General features: G+C 35.5%; 1 protein-coding gene across 1 annotated transcript in view; it reads right to left on the bottom strand.

Moving 5' to 3' along the window:
- MTMR2 (myotubularin related protein 2) overlaps positions 1-16,687 on the bottom strand; it is a 108,344-nt gene that overhangs the window by 14,710 nt on the left and 76,947 nt on the right. The window contains exons 8-10 of the mRNA XM_082659928.1: positions 13,355-13,504; positions 12,412-12,600; positions 1,422-1,607 (exon numbers count right to left, since the gene is read on the bottom strand). Of these exons, the coding sequence (XP_082516054.1) occupies positions 1,422-1,607; positions 12,412-12,600; positions 13,355-13,504 (525 nt within the window). The remainder of the gene's footprint in view (positions 1-1,421; positions 1,608-12,411; positions 12,601-13,354; positions 13,505-16,687) is intronic.

The following is a 16,687-nucleotide window of genomic DNA, read 5'->3' as shown; positions in this document are numbered from 1 at the left end:
GTCCCCTGCATCGGCAGGCGGACTCCCAACCACTGCGCCACCAGGGAAGCCCTATAGCCAGATTTTTGGAGAGAATGTTGTACCTGCTAAAAATTGACCTGGAACTTACAGAATGCTGCAATTTACGTTAGTTCTGAATCAAGTCTTATGGTTTTCTACTTATACATCATACAATGTAATAGATGGTCCTGTGACCATTCTCTTTAACAAAAGAGTGTGTATACACTTTGCTACATTCAAGCTTCTATGTTTCTAGAAGAGAAACAGTAATCAAAATAGTCTATAATTGTCATTAGCTCAATTTAGCTTTCAATTCTGTCTTAGTTTTAGAGGTTTTAATGTGAGTACAATCTGCTCCTTCTTAACATGAAAAATCTCATTTCCATTTATTTCATAATATGAATATATGTGGTCATATATATTATAGAAACCTATATTTTGGTAAGGTATCTTACTGAAATTCAGACACTATCTGAAAATATTTGTAACTATATTAACTGAAATAACATTTGGTGCTTCAAACATTATATATATTGGGCTTCCCTGGTGGCGCAGTGGTTGAGAGTCTGCCTGCCAATGCAGGGGACACGGGTTCATGCCCTGGTCCGGGAGGATCCCACATGCTGTGGAGTGGCTAGGCCCGTGAGCCTTGGCCACTGAGCCTGCGCGTCCGGAGCCTGTGCTCCGCAACGGGAGAGGCCACAACAGTGAGAGGCCCACGTACCGCAAAAAAAAAAAAAAAAAAAAAAAAAAAAATTATATATATTAACATATTAGGCAAGCTAGGGTTCACACGGTAGTCTCCAAATCATTTAGCATTCAAATGGTATCCTTCATTTAACTATTTCACCTCATGTGCCTGACCAGAATGGTTTTCACAAGCCATGCAACAATTATTTATTGAGTGCTTTATTCATATCATATAGTGCTGCCCTGGCTCCTGAGGAGACAAAGAAGAAATATGATTTAGCCTGTCCTACTCTCCATGAATTAGCAATATAAGTTGGGTGACACATAAAAGTAATTAAATCAAGTGCATGGTAACACCTGATTAGCTGGAAAGCAAAAGTAAAGTGAAAAGTTCAGAGAAAATGAAAACGAATGCAATCTGGGAAGACTTCATGGAAGAAATGAAATATTAGCTGGGATCTGAAGGATGGGCGGAATTCAGATAGGATGGGAAAGAGAGGGAACAAAAGAAGTACAACTGAACCAAATGCATAATACAGAAAATTAATTCATTCAGGCACCAAAACTTAAAAGTAGTTCTAATTATCAAAGCAGTTATCAATTTTTCGCTGTTTAAAAAGATACTTTCATCTTGATTTCAATGGTAAGAAAAGAGCCGATATAGACAAAAGGGCAGAGAAAGTCCTTGTTTGATATCCTATGATAGTTTAAAGAAATAATAACATACCCACCTTAATATGCTCTAGCCAGTGAGTAGATTCCAAGTTAGACAACCAGTGGGTCTCCTCAATGTTGGGGTACACAATCTCCTTAAGTTTTCGTAAAGATTCTCTCATAACATGGATATTGTGGATATCTAGAAAAACTAGTTCTGCATTTTGATAGGCATCTTCACTTTCATAACCTCCACCTTTTGCCTGGGAAAAAAAAAGCAAACATCACAGGAAATCATAAATGAATGAACATCCATTGTATGTTGACATCCCCAAGAATGCCACAAAATATCCAATAGAATCAAAGATGATACACATTACTGATGGTAGGAAAACTCCACAGGAAAATGTGGCTGGCTCAAGGCAACTTAACACAACCACGCTCTATCACATGTTCTTCATAAAACAAGAATATACTCTCACCCTGACTTCCTTTTGTTAAAATTATATGTGATAACATAAATGAAGGTAAAATTTCCCTATCCATATTTCAAGTCCTACTCAAACATAATTTCATAAAGAAGACTGAAGTCACCAGACCAGCAAGCTCCATGTACAGGGACTACTTTACCCCTGGCCCATGCTTCTTCACCTCCCTTCCTCTTCACCTTTTAATCTTAATATTTGCAAAGTGCTTTGCAATCATAATGACTGGCTTCTATTATAACCACACAACTACTATTAAACAAAAAGACTGAACAAGTATAAAAGCACAGAGTATTATAGTATAATACTATCACTATTTTCAAAGATGTAAATCTACAAGTACAGAACAAAATGAGAAATATTTGGTGTTCACAATAAGCTATGGCTGAAGAACTAAATTTTTCTGGATTGAATCTTTCTCTTTTTTAAGAAAAAAATATTCTCCTACTTTATGTATAAAATATGCATCCTGTCTTATGGATAAAATCATGCTTCTTAGAGCACTAATGGAAAAAAAATTAGGAAGATACAGGAACAGCCACTGTAGTTATACAAAATTAAGAGATTACACCTTTGAAAACAACAAAACTCACCTCTTAACCAACAACAAATTACCAAAGGAAGTTCAAGTTTCCTTTCTGACACTGACAGTCTGGGAAATAGTTCGGAGTTAAGAATGGTACAGGTACAAAATTAACAGTGTTTCATTAGGTACCTGTTAACATGGATTACTTCTGGAAAGTGGGATAGGACAGGCAAGGGGTAAAGGGACGTTCAAATTTGTTGCAACAAATCCTAGAAACATGGCAGTAGTAGCAACTACACAGAACCTGTCACAAAAACACACAGAATGAAAATGCTCTGGAATCAGATAGTTATACAACTTTATGAATATAATAAGAACACTGAAATACATACTTTACAAGAGTGCATTTTATGGCATGTGAATTATATTTCAATATAACTGATATTTTAAAAAATAGAGCAACTAGACAGTAAAATCAAAAACACACAAAAATCATTCAAGACAGAACTGGAGGACAAAGCATTCCATCAAACCCCAAAACCAGCAACAGTCACAAGATCTAGATGCTGTCGGCAAATGTGTGAAGGAACAAATGGATATAAGATGGAGTGGAGAACAAGAGACTCACAAGAGAGTCTTATAATTTGTAGTGTTTGTTCTGCTTCCTTGTTTTAGCTTTCTTCCTCCAGAACTACAGGGAAGAACAACAGATCAATCTAAGAAGTACCACTGAAACCAGGAAGGGTTCTGCCCAGTCTAACAGCTGAGTTATTAGAGAAACTCAGAAATGAAATGAGACTTGGGAACAAATTAGAAATAAAAGAAAAAAAAATCAGAAATAAAGACTAAATTAGAAGAAACTCAAGAGCAAATAAACACAATGGATATTAAATTAAAAGAAACAGACAGTGAAAAGCAAAATATAAAACCAAAACAGGAATAGAAAGCATAAAAAGGATTCAAGAGAAAGTGGCAAATGATGAAGATAGGCAAAGAAGAGCCAGCACAGGAATAACAGGAGTCCAGAAGAAGCAAGCCATACATGGAAATGAAACAAATACTAAGAACTATGATTAAAGAAAAAATTCATGAAATTTTTTAATTGGAAATTACCAATTAAAATAGCATACACGTATACTTGATAATATAGACCCAGAACACAAAACATGAAGACATATTCTGGCAAAATAACTGGACTTCAAAGAAAAAGAAAAAACAAAATCTTTCACAAATCCAAGTAAAAAAAGTGACTTAGAAGGAAAGGAAATTTAGTTTATCATCAGACTTTGAAACTTTATGCCAAAAAAAACGCAACATATTTAAGACATTCAATAAAATCAAATGTAAGCCAAGAATTTTATGCCCAACAAAACTAACTCGAATATAAAGGACATAAAGCTGCTATCAGCATACAAATACTCAGAATATAGTTCTTATGAGCCTTGCTGAAACATTTACAAGAGAACAACTCCAGACAACAGAAAAAGACCAGAAAGACATCCATATAAGAATTGGTTATTGGCACAAAATATTTAGCTACTTGTAGAAGTCAGGGGTAAAAGGCAAAAAGTATGTGTACAAAAGGGAGACTATGTAAAGTCTACACATGCTCTGATGACATAAATATAATACAATTCATTTTAAAATGGGAGCAAATGGAAAAAAATTTAACTTTTCAGTAAATGTACTGGTGATGATACTATTAATACTGTTATTCTAAGACCATGGTGGGATAAAGCAAATGAGTAATTATGTAGCATACTAATGTTATTATCCCCTCTGTCTTTGAGAATCGGGATTTCTGGTGTGGAAGGAAGAAGATACACATGTAACTTAGAAGAAGTTATGTAAAAACTCTAGTACTGAATTTAAATTGAAAGCACCAGTATGAACTCATGAGGTATAATACTTTATCTTTAAAAACATATGTCTCCTAGCTCTATCCATTGAAAAGACTTAGAAATTAGACCAACCCAGCAAATAATTATCCTTAGCACCCAGATTATGGTTTGAAATACCACTTCCTACTAACAGAAACCAGAACTTCTTAGAGAAATGGTTATTCTAAGCCTGTGGCAGGAAACATACAAGATTTCCTGATGAGTCTGGTATACCTTGTCATACCAGATAGCAAAGATTACTATGGTTATGTCAAAAGAACTCAGGAGGTAACTTGAAAAGTGCCCCTCAGACCAAAGGTGGGAATTTTTTTTTTCAAAAATACCATCTGCAATGAATTAGAAATTGTTGACTACATATAAATACATGCATTCATAATGACACTTAAAAAAATTAGTCACCCTCATGGGATGGTAGGGAGTAAATTCATTTTTGGGAAAACTGATAAATAAGGAAAAAGAATCAAGCATTTATCCTGGCTTTCTTATATGAACTGAACTGCTGGTTAACCAAAATTTAGATAAGAGAAAGTGTTTCTTTACAGAAAGAGTTCAACTAAGCTGAAAAGGAAATCATGAAATCAGAATATCACCATTTGGCAACCCCAGTGAATTAACACATCTCGGTACAGAGCATGAACAGCTGCTGATATCCCAAAAAGAAGAATCAGCCACAAATTATGTGCCTCCTGATATATCCCCTATAGCCTTGCCAAAGGAGTTGAACCTGAATCTGAATAAACCTCTGAATTCATGTGAAGGAAATTCAGAGAACAGAAGAAAGTTGAACCATACCATAATACAATCGGCAAAACCTGGACTGTGGAAAACTCTACAATAAAATATATTGGAGTGAAGGAGGGAGGGAAGGAGAAAGGAAGGGCAAGGGGAAGACTATAGATGAAGAGAGACTTAAAAGACATATCAAATACAATACTTGAAAAGGCAAGGCTAAGAGTCTAGAGATGTATACACTTCAGTAATAAAAGTATAAAGTAATGTAAGAAGACTACTATAAAAGTTAGGATAGTGGTTACTTTTAGCAGGGGTAGAAGGTAAATTTAATTGCTGTAGGGCACACATGGAAGACTTAGTGGCTAGTACAGTTTTAATTCTTGATACGGCTCATGGTGCAAAAGCAGTTGTCATATTCACACTGACAAAGCTATAAAAAATGTTCTTACTACAAAGGTAAAAAAATACTTGTTGCAATAAGGATATATACTTTTGCAAATTTTAAAAGGGAGATGGTGGGGATATTGGGTGAAGGCAGTAAAAAAGGGCAAACTTCCAGTTAAAAGATAAGTAAGTAGTGGTGATGTAATGCACAACATGATGACTATAGTCAACGATACTATATTGTATATTTGAAAGTTGCTAAGAGAGTAGACTTTGAAAATTCACAAGGAAAAAAAAATGTAACTGCGTGAGGTGATGGATGTTAACTAAACTTAGGGAGGGTGATCATTTCACAATATATGCATATATCAAATCATTATGTTGTACACCTTAAACATACACACTTTTCTATGTCAATTATATCTCAATAAAATGGCAGGAAAAAAATATATCAAACTGGTAAACTAACCTTCCCGAAGAATGCTGGCAATATGTAACAAAACTTTTAAAAATATGCATACTTTAAACGATGATATAGTAATGGCATATCTACAAAACTATTTTATGGAAATAAAGATGCCAACGAAAGATACTTATTTTAGCTATATTTAAAATACTAAATACTTAAAGACCTAATATTAGAAGAATGATTAACTGCACAATGATATAGCTGTATGATGAGTACTATTGAAGTTATTTCAGGGATATTTCATGAAAAGAAATAATTCATATAGAGAGGAAAAACAATGAAATATAACAATACATAAATGCACAGAACAGTGGCAGAAAATATATCAAAGATTAGTGATTATAAGTGATTTTTATTTCTTTGCTTTGTCTATGCCTTCCTAGATTTTTGTTGTCTATCACATATCAGAAGACTGTCCCAATAGATAAAATATATCAGAGTCTTTTAAAAAAAGAGATTTCTGTAGTGAAATATGCATGGGAATGACTTAAAAAATAAGATGACACGAAGACAAATATTAATCAAACTATCAAAAACTAAATACAAGAAAAAATATTAAAAGCAGCAAGGGAAAAACAACAAATAACATACAAGGGAATCCCCATAAGGTTAACGGCTGATCCTCTGCAGAAACTTTGCAAGCCAAAAGGGAGTGGCAGGACATATTTAAAGTGATGAAAGGGAAAAACCTACAACTAAGATTCTCTACCCAGCAAGGATCTCATTCAGATTCGATGGAGAAATTAAAACTTTTCCAGACAAGCAAAAGCTAAAAGAACTGAGCACCACCAAACCAGCTTTACAACAAATGCTAAAGGAACTTCTCTACACAGGAAACACAAGAGAAGGAAAAGACCTACAATAACAAACCCAAAACAATTAAGAAAATGGTAATAGGAACATACATATCGATAATTACCTTAAAAGTAAATGGATTAAATACAGACTGAAAGTGAGGGGATGGAAAAAGATATTCCATGCAAATGGAAATCAAAAGAAAGCTGGAGTAGCAATTCTCATACTGGACAAAATAGACTTGAAAATAAAGACTATTACAAGAGACGAAGAAGGACACTACATAATGATCAAGGGATCAGTCCAAGAAGAAGATATAACATTTGTAAATATTTATGCATCCAACACAGGAGCACCTCAATATGTAAGGCAAATGCTAACAGCCATAAAAGGGGAAATCGACAGTAACACAATCATAGTAGGGGACTTTAACACCCCACTTTCACCAGTGGACATATCATCCAAAATGAAAATAAATAAGGAAACACAAGCTTTAAATGATACATTAAACAAGATGGACTTAATTGATATTTATAGGACATTCCATCCAAAAACAACAGAATACACTTTCTTCTCAAGTGATCATAGAACATTCTCCAGGATAGATCACATCTTGGGTCACAAGTCAAACCTTGGTAAATTTAAGAAAACTGAAATTGTATCAGGTATCTTTTCCGACCACAATACTATGAGACAAGATATCAATTACAGGAAAAGATCTGTAAAAAATTACAAACACATGGATGCTAAATAATACACTACTTAATAATGAAGTGATCACTGAAGAAATCAAAGAGGAAATCAAAAAATACCTAGAAACGAATGACAATGAAAACACGATGACCCAAAACCTTTGGGATGCAGCAAAAGCAGTTCCAAGAGGGAAGTTTATCACAATACAATCCTACCTCAAGTAACAAGAAAAATCTCAAATAAACAACCTAACCTTACACCTAAAGCAATTAGAGAAAGAAGAACAAAAAACCCCCAAAGATAGCAGAAGGAAAGAAATCATAAAGATCAGATCAGAAATAAATGAAAAAGAAATGAAGGAAATGATAGCAAAGATCACTAAAACTAAAAGCTGTTTCTTTGAGAAGATAAACAAAACTGATAAACCATTAGCTAGACATCAAGAAAAAAAGGGAGAAGACTCAAGTCAACAGCATTAGAAATGAAAAAGGAGAAGTAACAACTAACACTGCTGAAATACAAAGGATCATGAGAGATTACTACAAGCAACTGTATGCCAATAAAATGGACAACCTGGAAGAAACAGACACATGCTTAGAAAAGCACAACCTTAAAAGACTGAACCAGGAAGAAATAGAAAATATGAACAGACCAAATCACAAGCACTGAAATTGAGACTGTGATTAAAAATCTTCCAACAAACAACAGCCCAGGACCAGATGGCTTCACAGGCGAATTCTATCAAACATTTAAAGAAGAGCTAACACCTATCATTCTCAAACTCTTTCAAAATATAGGAGAGGGAGGAACACTCCCAAACTCATTCTACAAGGCCACCAGCACCCTGATACCAAAACCAGACGAAGATGTCACAAAGAAAGAAAACTACAGGCCACCATCACTGATAAACACAGATGCAAAAATCCTCAACAAACTACTAGCAAACAGAATCCAACAGCACATTAAAAGGATCATACAACATGATCAAGTGAGGTTTATCCCAGGAATGCAAGGATTCTTCAATATACGCAAATCAATCAATGCGATAAACCATATTAACAAACTGAAGGAGAGAAACCATATGATCATCTCAGTAGATGCAGAAAAAGCTTTCGACAAACCTCAACACCCATTTACAATAAAAACCCTCCAGAAAGTAGGCATAGCAGGAACTTACCTCAACATAATAAAGGCCATATATGACAAACCCACAGCCAACATCATTCTCAATGGTGAAAAACTGAAACCATTTCCTCTAAGATCAGGAACAAAACAAGGTTGTCCGCTCTCACCATCATTATTCAACATAGTTTTGGAAGTTTTAGCCACAGCAATCAGAGAAGAAAAAGAAATAAAAGGAACCCAAATTGGAAAAGAAGAAGTAAAGCTGTCACTGTTTTCAGATGACATGAGAATACACAGAGAATCCTAAAGATGCTACCAGAGAACTACTAGAGCTAATCAATGAATTTGGTCAAGTAGCAGGATACAAAATTAATGCACAGAAATCTCTTGCATTCCTATACACTAATGATAAAAAAATCTGTAAGAGAAATTACGGAAACACTCCTATTTACCACTGCAACAAAAAGAATAAAATACCTAGGAATAAACCTACTTAAGGAGACAAAAGACCTGTATGCAGAAAACTATAAGACACTGATGAAAGAAATTAAAGATGATACAAACAGATGGAGAGCTATACCATGTTCTTGGATTGGAAGAATCAACATTGTGAAAATGACTATACTACCCAGAGGAATCTAAAGATTCAATGCAATCCCTGTGAAACTACCAATGGCATTTTTCACAGAACTAGAACAAAAAATTTCACAGTTTGTATGGAAATACAAAAGACCTGGAACAGCCAAAGCAATCTTCAGAAAGAAAAACGGAGCTGGAGGAATCAGGCTCCCAGACTTCAGACTATACTACAAAGCTACAGTAATCAAGATAGTATGGTACTGGCACAAAAACAGAAATACAGATCAATGGAATAGAAGAGAAAGTCCAGAGATAAACCCACACACATATGGTGACCGTACTTTTTTGGCTCAGCGGCCATGGTTCACGGGCCCAGCCGCTCCACGGAATGTGGGATTTTCCCGGACCAGGGGCATGAACCCGTGCCCCTTGCATCAGCAGGTGAACTCTCAACCTTTGCGCCACCAGGGAAGCCCTGGTGACCGTACTTTTGATAAAGGAGGCAAGAATATACAATGGAGAAAAGACAGACTCTTCAATAAGTGGTGATGGGAAAACTGGAAATCTACATGTAAAAGAATGAAATTAGAACACTCCCTTACACCATACACAAAAATAACTCAAAATGGATTAAAGACCTAAATGTAAGGCCAGACACTATCAAACTCTTAGAGGAAAACATACGCAGAACACTCTTTCACATAAATCACAGCAAGATCCTTTTTGACCCACCTCCTAGAGAAATGGAAATAAAAACAAAAATAAACAAATGGGACCTAATGAAACTTAAAAGCTTTTTGCACAGCAAAGGAAACCATAAATAAGATGAAAAGTCAACCCTTAGAATGGGAGAAAATACTTGCAAATGAAGCAACTGACAAAGGATTAATCTCCAAAATTTACAAGAAGCTCATGCAGCTCAATATCAAAAACACAAACAACCCAATCCAAAAATGGGCAGAAGACCTAAATAGACATTTCTCCAAAGAAGATATACAGATTGCCACCAAACACATGAAAGGATGCTCAACATCACTAATCGTTTTAGAGAAATACAAATCAAAACTACGATGAGGTATCACCTCACACCAGTCAGAATGGCCATCATCAAAAAATCTACAAACAATAAATGCTGGAGAGGGTGTGGAGAAAAGGGAACCCTCTTGCACTGTTGGTGGGAATGTAAATTGATACAGCCAGTATATACGGAGAATAGTATGGAGGTTCCTTATAAAGCTAAAAATAGAACTACCATACCACCCAGCAATCCCATTACCGGGCATATATGCTGAGAAAACCGTAATTCAAAATGAGTCATGTACCACAATGTTCATTGCAGTTCTATTTACAATAGCCAGGACATGGAAGCAACCTAGCTGTCCATCAACAGATGAATGGATAAAGAAGATGTGGCACATATATACAATGGAATATTCCTCAGCCATAAAACGAAACGAAATTGAACTATTTGTAGTGAGGTGGATGGACCTAGAGTCTGTCATACAGAGTGAAGTAAGTCAGAAAGAGAAAAACAAAACCATATGCTAACACATATATATGGAATCTAAAAGAAAAAAAAAAGATTCTGAAGAACCTAGGGGCAGGACAGGAATAAAGATGCAGATGTAGAGAATGGACTTGAGGACATGGGGAGGGGAAAGGGTAAGCTGGGATGAAGTGATAGAGTGGCATGGACAGATATACACTACCAAACGTAAAATAGCTAGCTAGTGGGAGGCAGCTGCATAGCACAGGGAGATCAGCTCCGTGCTTTGTGACCACCTAGAGGGGTGGGATAGGGAGGGAGACACAAGAGGGAGGAGATATGGGGATATATGTATAGCTGATTCACTATGTTATAAAGCAGAAACGAACACACCATTATAAAGCAATTATACTCCAATAAAGATGTTAAAAAAAGACGAGGAATGTAATATTTTGCTCTACCCCCTTTTCTGCCTTATATGCCTCTCTCCATCTCTCATCCTAGATAACATCTTAAGTCTCATTCCTGCTAATTCATGGTATAAGGTTTACGGAAGGGAACAAGTAATTACTGGAAAAATACATGCCAGTCTCTGGGGTACCAGCTTCATATACACGTTGCCTCATTTCTCCTTTAAGGGGAAATACTTACAGTTTAACAGAGAATGTCTGAAATTCACAATGTCCTCAAAACACTAAATAGGACAGAAGTAATTAGGTACATGATCCATAATTTAATTTAAGGATGGTCACCCCAGCTCTGTTTATAATAGCAAAAAAAAAAAAAAAGAAAGAACCTAAATACCCAAAAACAATTGGTGTTAGTAATTATCATGTTACAGATATTTATTGGCATAGAAAAAAACAGCACCAATTAAAAAAAGGAAGTTGCAATTATCCCATTCTGTCTCAAATATATGTGTGCACACATCTGCACATAGGCCTGGATGTATAACCAAGATTTAATGGTGTTTCTCTCTTATTTAGTTATAGGATTTGGGGTGTTTTAGTTTTGGGGGGACTTTTGGGGTTTTTTCTGCTTGTATGTGAGGCAATTTTTTAAAGCTAAATTGCATCTCTTCTCTTTCCTTCTCCTAAGGTAGATTTTGGCAACTGGACTAGAATTTCTAGTTCCACAATGCTAATATTTATTCTATAGCAGAAATCAGGACCACTGCTCCAGCTAACTGCAAGTTTTCAGTCTGAATAGCTTGTACAGGTGGAGGGCTGCCAGAAGAGGGCAGCACTGGTCACTGAGGACACTGTATGATTTCTACAACAGTGCTGTGCAGACTTCTTTTGTCAGTCACAAGCTCAGTTTATTGTCCAGTTTGGAGAAGGGAAAGAGAAACTAGTAATTGATGAATACCTATTTCTTACGTAAGTAAGCAGGATTATGCACTATTTTTTATCAGGTGAGTTTTGCCCCTAAAACAACCCTGTTAAGTTATTATGATTCTCATTTCACAAATAAGCAAATTAAAGTTACTAAAAGGATTAAATAACTGACTCCACATTATACTGGGATTGACATGTACACACTGCTATATTTAAAACAGATAACCAATAAGGATCTACTGTATAGCACAAGGAACTCTGATCAATATTCTGTAATAACCTAAATAGGAAAAGAATTTGAAAAAGAATAGATACATTTATATGTATAAATGAGTCACTTTGCTGTATACCTGAAACTAATACAACATTGTTAATCAAGTATACCCCAATATAAAATAAAAAAAAAAAATTTAAGTTACACTATCAAGTAGAAGAGTCAGGATTAGAATCTACATTTTTATCATTGAAAAGCCCAAAGTCTTTCTAGTGCACTGTGGCTCCCACCAAACTCATGAAACTGTAACTATAATCCTAATTGCTGGAAGACGATCTCACCTTATTGGCAACAGCATTAACACTTGGCCGGGCGTCAAATATAAACATTTTATGAGATTGGGCATTGGAGTCCATGATGGCTTGAAGGTATTTTTCATCTTCTTTGCTTCGCTTCCCACTTACCCCTACCATGGGCTGGCTACACCGAGTGATTGTGGCTTGACTTTCAGGATGAATCCATGATAAAACCTTAATGGGGGGAAAAAAGTGGCAACACACCCTTTACATGCTCCTCTGTTTATAAGCCTTCTGAAAATCATTACTCTATAAAACTCTGCTTTCTAATTGGATTCAAAGGCTAGCCATAAAAGGATATACGAGGCTGCTATGAAAATCATCACCTTTCTTTCAAGCCAATACTAGCATGTGGAAAACTTGGTCTAATTCATTAATCAGATATTGATTTATGAAAGTCACTGATTATTGGAAGTGTGGTCTCTAGAAAAAAAATAGATTAAAACGGGGCTAAGTAAACCCCACTTTTAAAGTCTGAGTACTGTATCAGCAAAACTGTCCAACTATACAGTCTTCAGAATCTGAATTTTTGTACCTAAAATTATTTGAGCTATCTTTCTGGAACACAGTAATTCATCACAAATTTGTAAAGTTTTCTTCTTTCTAGGATTTAAAGGAAAAAAAGCATTTATCACCATGACCAAAGATGTATAATAAGATAAAGAAATAGTGAATACAGAGCCAACTTTGTTTTCAAGTTAAGAACCATGCAGCTCTCTAATGTCCATCTCAAATTCTCCAGAAACGTCTTTAGTCCAAGTCTTTCCTCTGGTTTAAATTTTACTAAATAACACATTCTCTAATATCCCCAGAGAAGACCTGCTGCTGTAGCTATTTTTAATCCTGCAACCATTCTCCCATTTGTCATCCTCATCATTATGTGAAGTACAAAAGCAATGGGAAAGTTTCAGCACAGCTTCGCACTTACTGGGATACGGCCCCGTGATCTGAAGGATGCCACTCTCTTTAATTCTTCATCAGGAATATTTGCCGGCACAACCAAGAGGGCAGGGTATGTATCACAAAGCTCATACCGTTCATTTATCTTTGTTATTCTCCAGCTTTCATTTGGAATTCCCTACATGTGAAATAAAACATAAGACAAATTACTGCCCAACAAAAATATTTTAAAACATCAGAACAGAAGCCTCCTATTCAACTTCTCTTTTCTCCACTATGTATCACTTAAGTTGTTGGAATAGTTATTGTCTGCCTGTGGTGACCAGGCTTTTAGGATGAGATATTCTAACACAGGGATCTGTGTTCATTTTGGCATTCAATTTTACGTTAATAGATTTATTAAATCATTAAATACTGATTGAGTGTTGGGTCTGTCCTAAGCACATCAAATGAAAAGCAAGGAAACAGTAAGACTGAAAGTGTTCTTGTCTTTAAAAAGAACACAGTCTCATACAGTTTGACTGGTGAGTAATTCTGCTGCCATTCATCTATACAAAGAAATTTCTGAGGGCAGGCACCAAGAGTCCACCAGAATGCTACATACATGTTTATCACTTATATACCCAAAGTGAATTTTACAGTATTAATAAAATGTTGCTGATATAAAACATATTTAAAAAAACAAGGAAGTAATAGAAGGCAAAACCAAAAAAAAAAAAGAGGCAAGAGAAACACTTAAAACGATTTTTTAAAAACACATCAATTATTAAACTCATTTGGTCCTTAAATATTTGCCATATTTATAACTAGTATACCACTTCACATATAGGATTACTTAATAAAACACTTTAAAATTTCCATCCTCCATTCCATAGAAAATAGAGCCATTACATTAAATGGCTGGAATTAAGAAAATACATATATTTTTAATTTTATTACTTCTGACAACTCAATAAACCGAAAAAGACAAAACTGAAAGAAACCAAATTACAGGGGAAAAAAACCATTTATTGAGCACCTACTATGTGCAGGCACTATGCCAGCAGCCTTTCTCTATCCCTCCCTCCCTCCCTCCCCCCCTGCCCCCCCACACACATATTACTGTATTCAGGTTTCATTACTGTCACTTTATAGATGAAGAAATTGTGGCACAAACTGTAACTTGACCAAAGGAAGTTATAAAGAATTCCATGTACATTCTAAAACTATCCTTTTAATAAAAAAGCAACATTGTGCCTCAAGAAAAATTCTACTATCCTGGTTCACAAAATTGTTATAAAAATCTGTAATCAAAGGGCAGGAGGTACTCTCCTTTAAAGGGGTATTTCTAAAGTTGTTGCCGAACACCCAGGAGGATATTAAAATTAAGAAAGGAAAATTCCCTTCCAGTAATCATGTGATAAATATTATCAAGAGAGTTTCCACCTATCCCTAGCCAAGGTCTGTCTCTTCATTAGTGCCTTAAATACTATTTACCCCATTTAATTAGCCTGGTCCCAACTTGCTTCCTATGATCTACATCTCTCTTTCCCTCCTGCTTTCCTCAACTTTCTAGATAACTGTTCAGGTAAGATCCTTACTTATTTCCAGAAATAAAAAAAAGGTTTAAGTAAGAGATGTTTAAAATAAATGTTCATGCTATAATAAAAAATGTACAATGAAAAAAATGAATTCGTAAGTTTATAGAGGTGGTACTCAACCAAGAAACTTGGATACCACCTCTAACTCTCCCTCACCCTCTACTTCCAATGAATGACTAATTTTTATGATTTTTTTCTTCCAAAAGTGCCTGAAAAAAGTTTGCTCACGTCTCTCAATCTTCACTGTCACTTCCCTAATTCAGGCCATTGTCACTTCCCTAATTCGGGCCATTGTCACTTCTCTTTTGTCCCTCTGCAATCCATTCTCCACACTGCCTCAAAATTCTTTTAAGGTGCAAAAGCTATCACATCATTCTTCTGCCTAAAAACTATCAATGGCTACCTATTCCTTTTCACATAAAGTATAGAATCCTTTATGGGACTTGGCAAAGACCTTCACACTCCTGCTTTCCCCACTGATCTCTGGCCACTCTAGTCTAGCCTATACCAAACACCTTCAGTTTCCAGATGGCTTCATATTCTATCACCAGAGTACTTGCTCTATTATTCACAATATTCATCACTGTGTATTTTGATTGTTAGTTTACTTCTTTGAATCCTCCATTAAACATATGTTCTTTGGGAGTCAGGAGTGTGTCTTTCTGTTTTAGCCACTAGTACACAGTAGGTGCTACATGAATTTGATGAATGAATGAATGTGTGAATGAATAAAATCAATGAAACACAAGGAAGCTTCTACAAGAAGCAAAATTAGTTTCTGACGTTTTCTTAGAAAATATGGAGTCAAAGCTGAGAGGGTCAGATCTCCTGAGATCCTAGTGTACCATCTTTAACACAGGTAGGTAACTCCCATCTCTCTCTCACTGCCTTCCCATATCCTTGGAAAATCACTACCGGGGAGAACTGTTACCACTGAGGTTGTGTCATATTCTTCAGAAAAATTGATGGGTGGGAGTAGAATCGTTGACTTAAATTACCTTAATGGCTATTGTCCTCCTCATTCTTAGAGAAGCTGACACACCTAACTGCACTAAAGAAGTGCCTTCCAAGCAGAAAACTGGAGTTGGCTAGTCAGCATATACACTCTTTGTAGACAGTGCTAAAGATATAAGGACAACTGTTGATCTCTGGCATACATCTTTCTTCTCTCCATGCAAATCACTGCCCTTCAGTTAATGTAACCATTTGTCAGTCAATTTACAACCAAATTAACTGGATTATAGCTTTCCCTAGTTACTTACATTCCATTTCTGAGGATAAATTCTGTTCTCCTTTACTGTACTTGAGTGCTCTCCAAATTTGTTAAGCAAGGTATCTACCATATGATTATTTCTGCAGAAGACCATGCTCATTTTCTATATACTGATTTTTACTATTTTAGCAACTTGATGATTTCTCTTGACCTTATCCACAAATTTCAGGGTCCTCTGTATAATCACTACATGTGTCAAGAGAAAATTAAAGAAATACTCTCTTATACAACAAACAAATGGTTACTAACAGCTTTGCCCATTTAAAAAATATATAATCTAATTTCTTTAGGCACTATAAGGTATAGGTCTACAAAGTTAATGTGGCTTTCATTTTGTGTTTCAACGGCAGCACACGAAAAGCCAACCAATCATGACTTCTGTATTTAGCGCTTTACAATGTAACAAATATAATAATAATCATTTGGATCGATTTCTATGGTTTATAATGTGCCTTTCTGTGTATCACTAATCCTTCAAACAATCCTATAAGGCAGTTCCTATCACCAA

Source organism: Grampus griseus (assembly GCF_964374135.1).
Source record: "Grampus griseus genome assembly, chromosome: 8".
Taxonomy (NCBI): Eukaryota; Metazoa; Chordata; class Mammalia; order Artiodactyla; family Delphinidae; genus Grampus; species Grampus griseus.
Note: the sequence above shows the minus strand (reverse complement) of the source record. Positions and strands in the feature narration are given on the sequence as shown.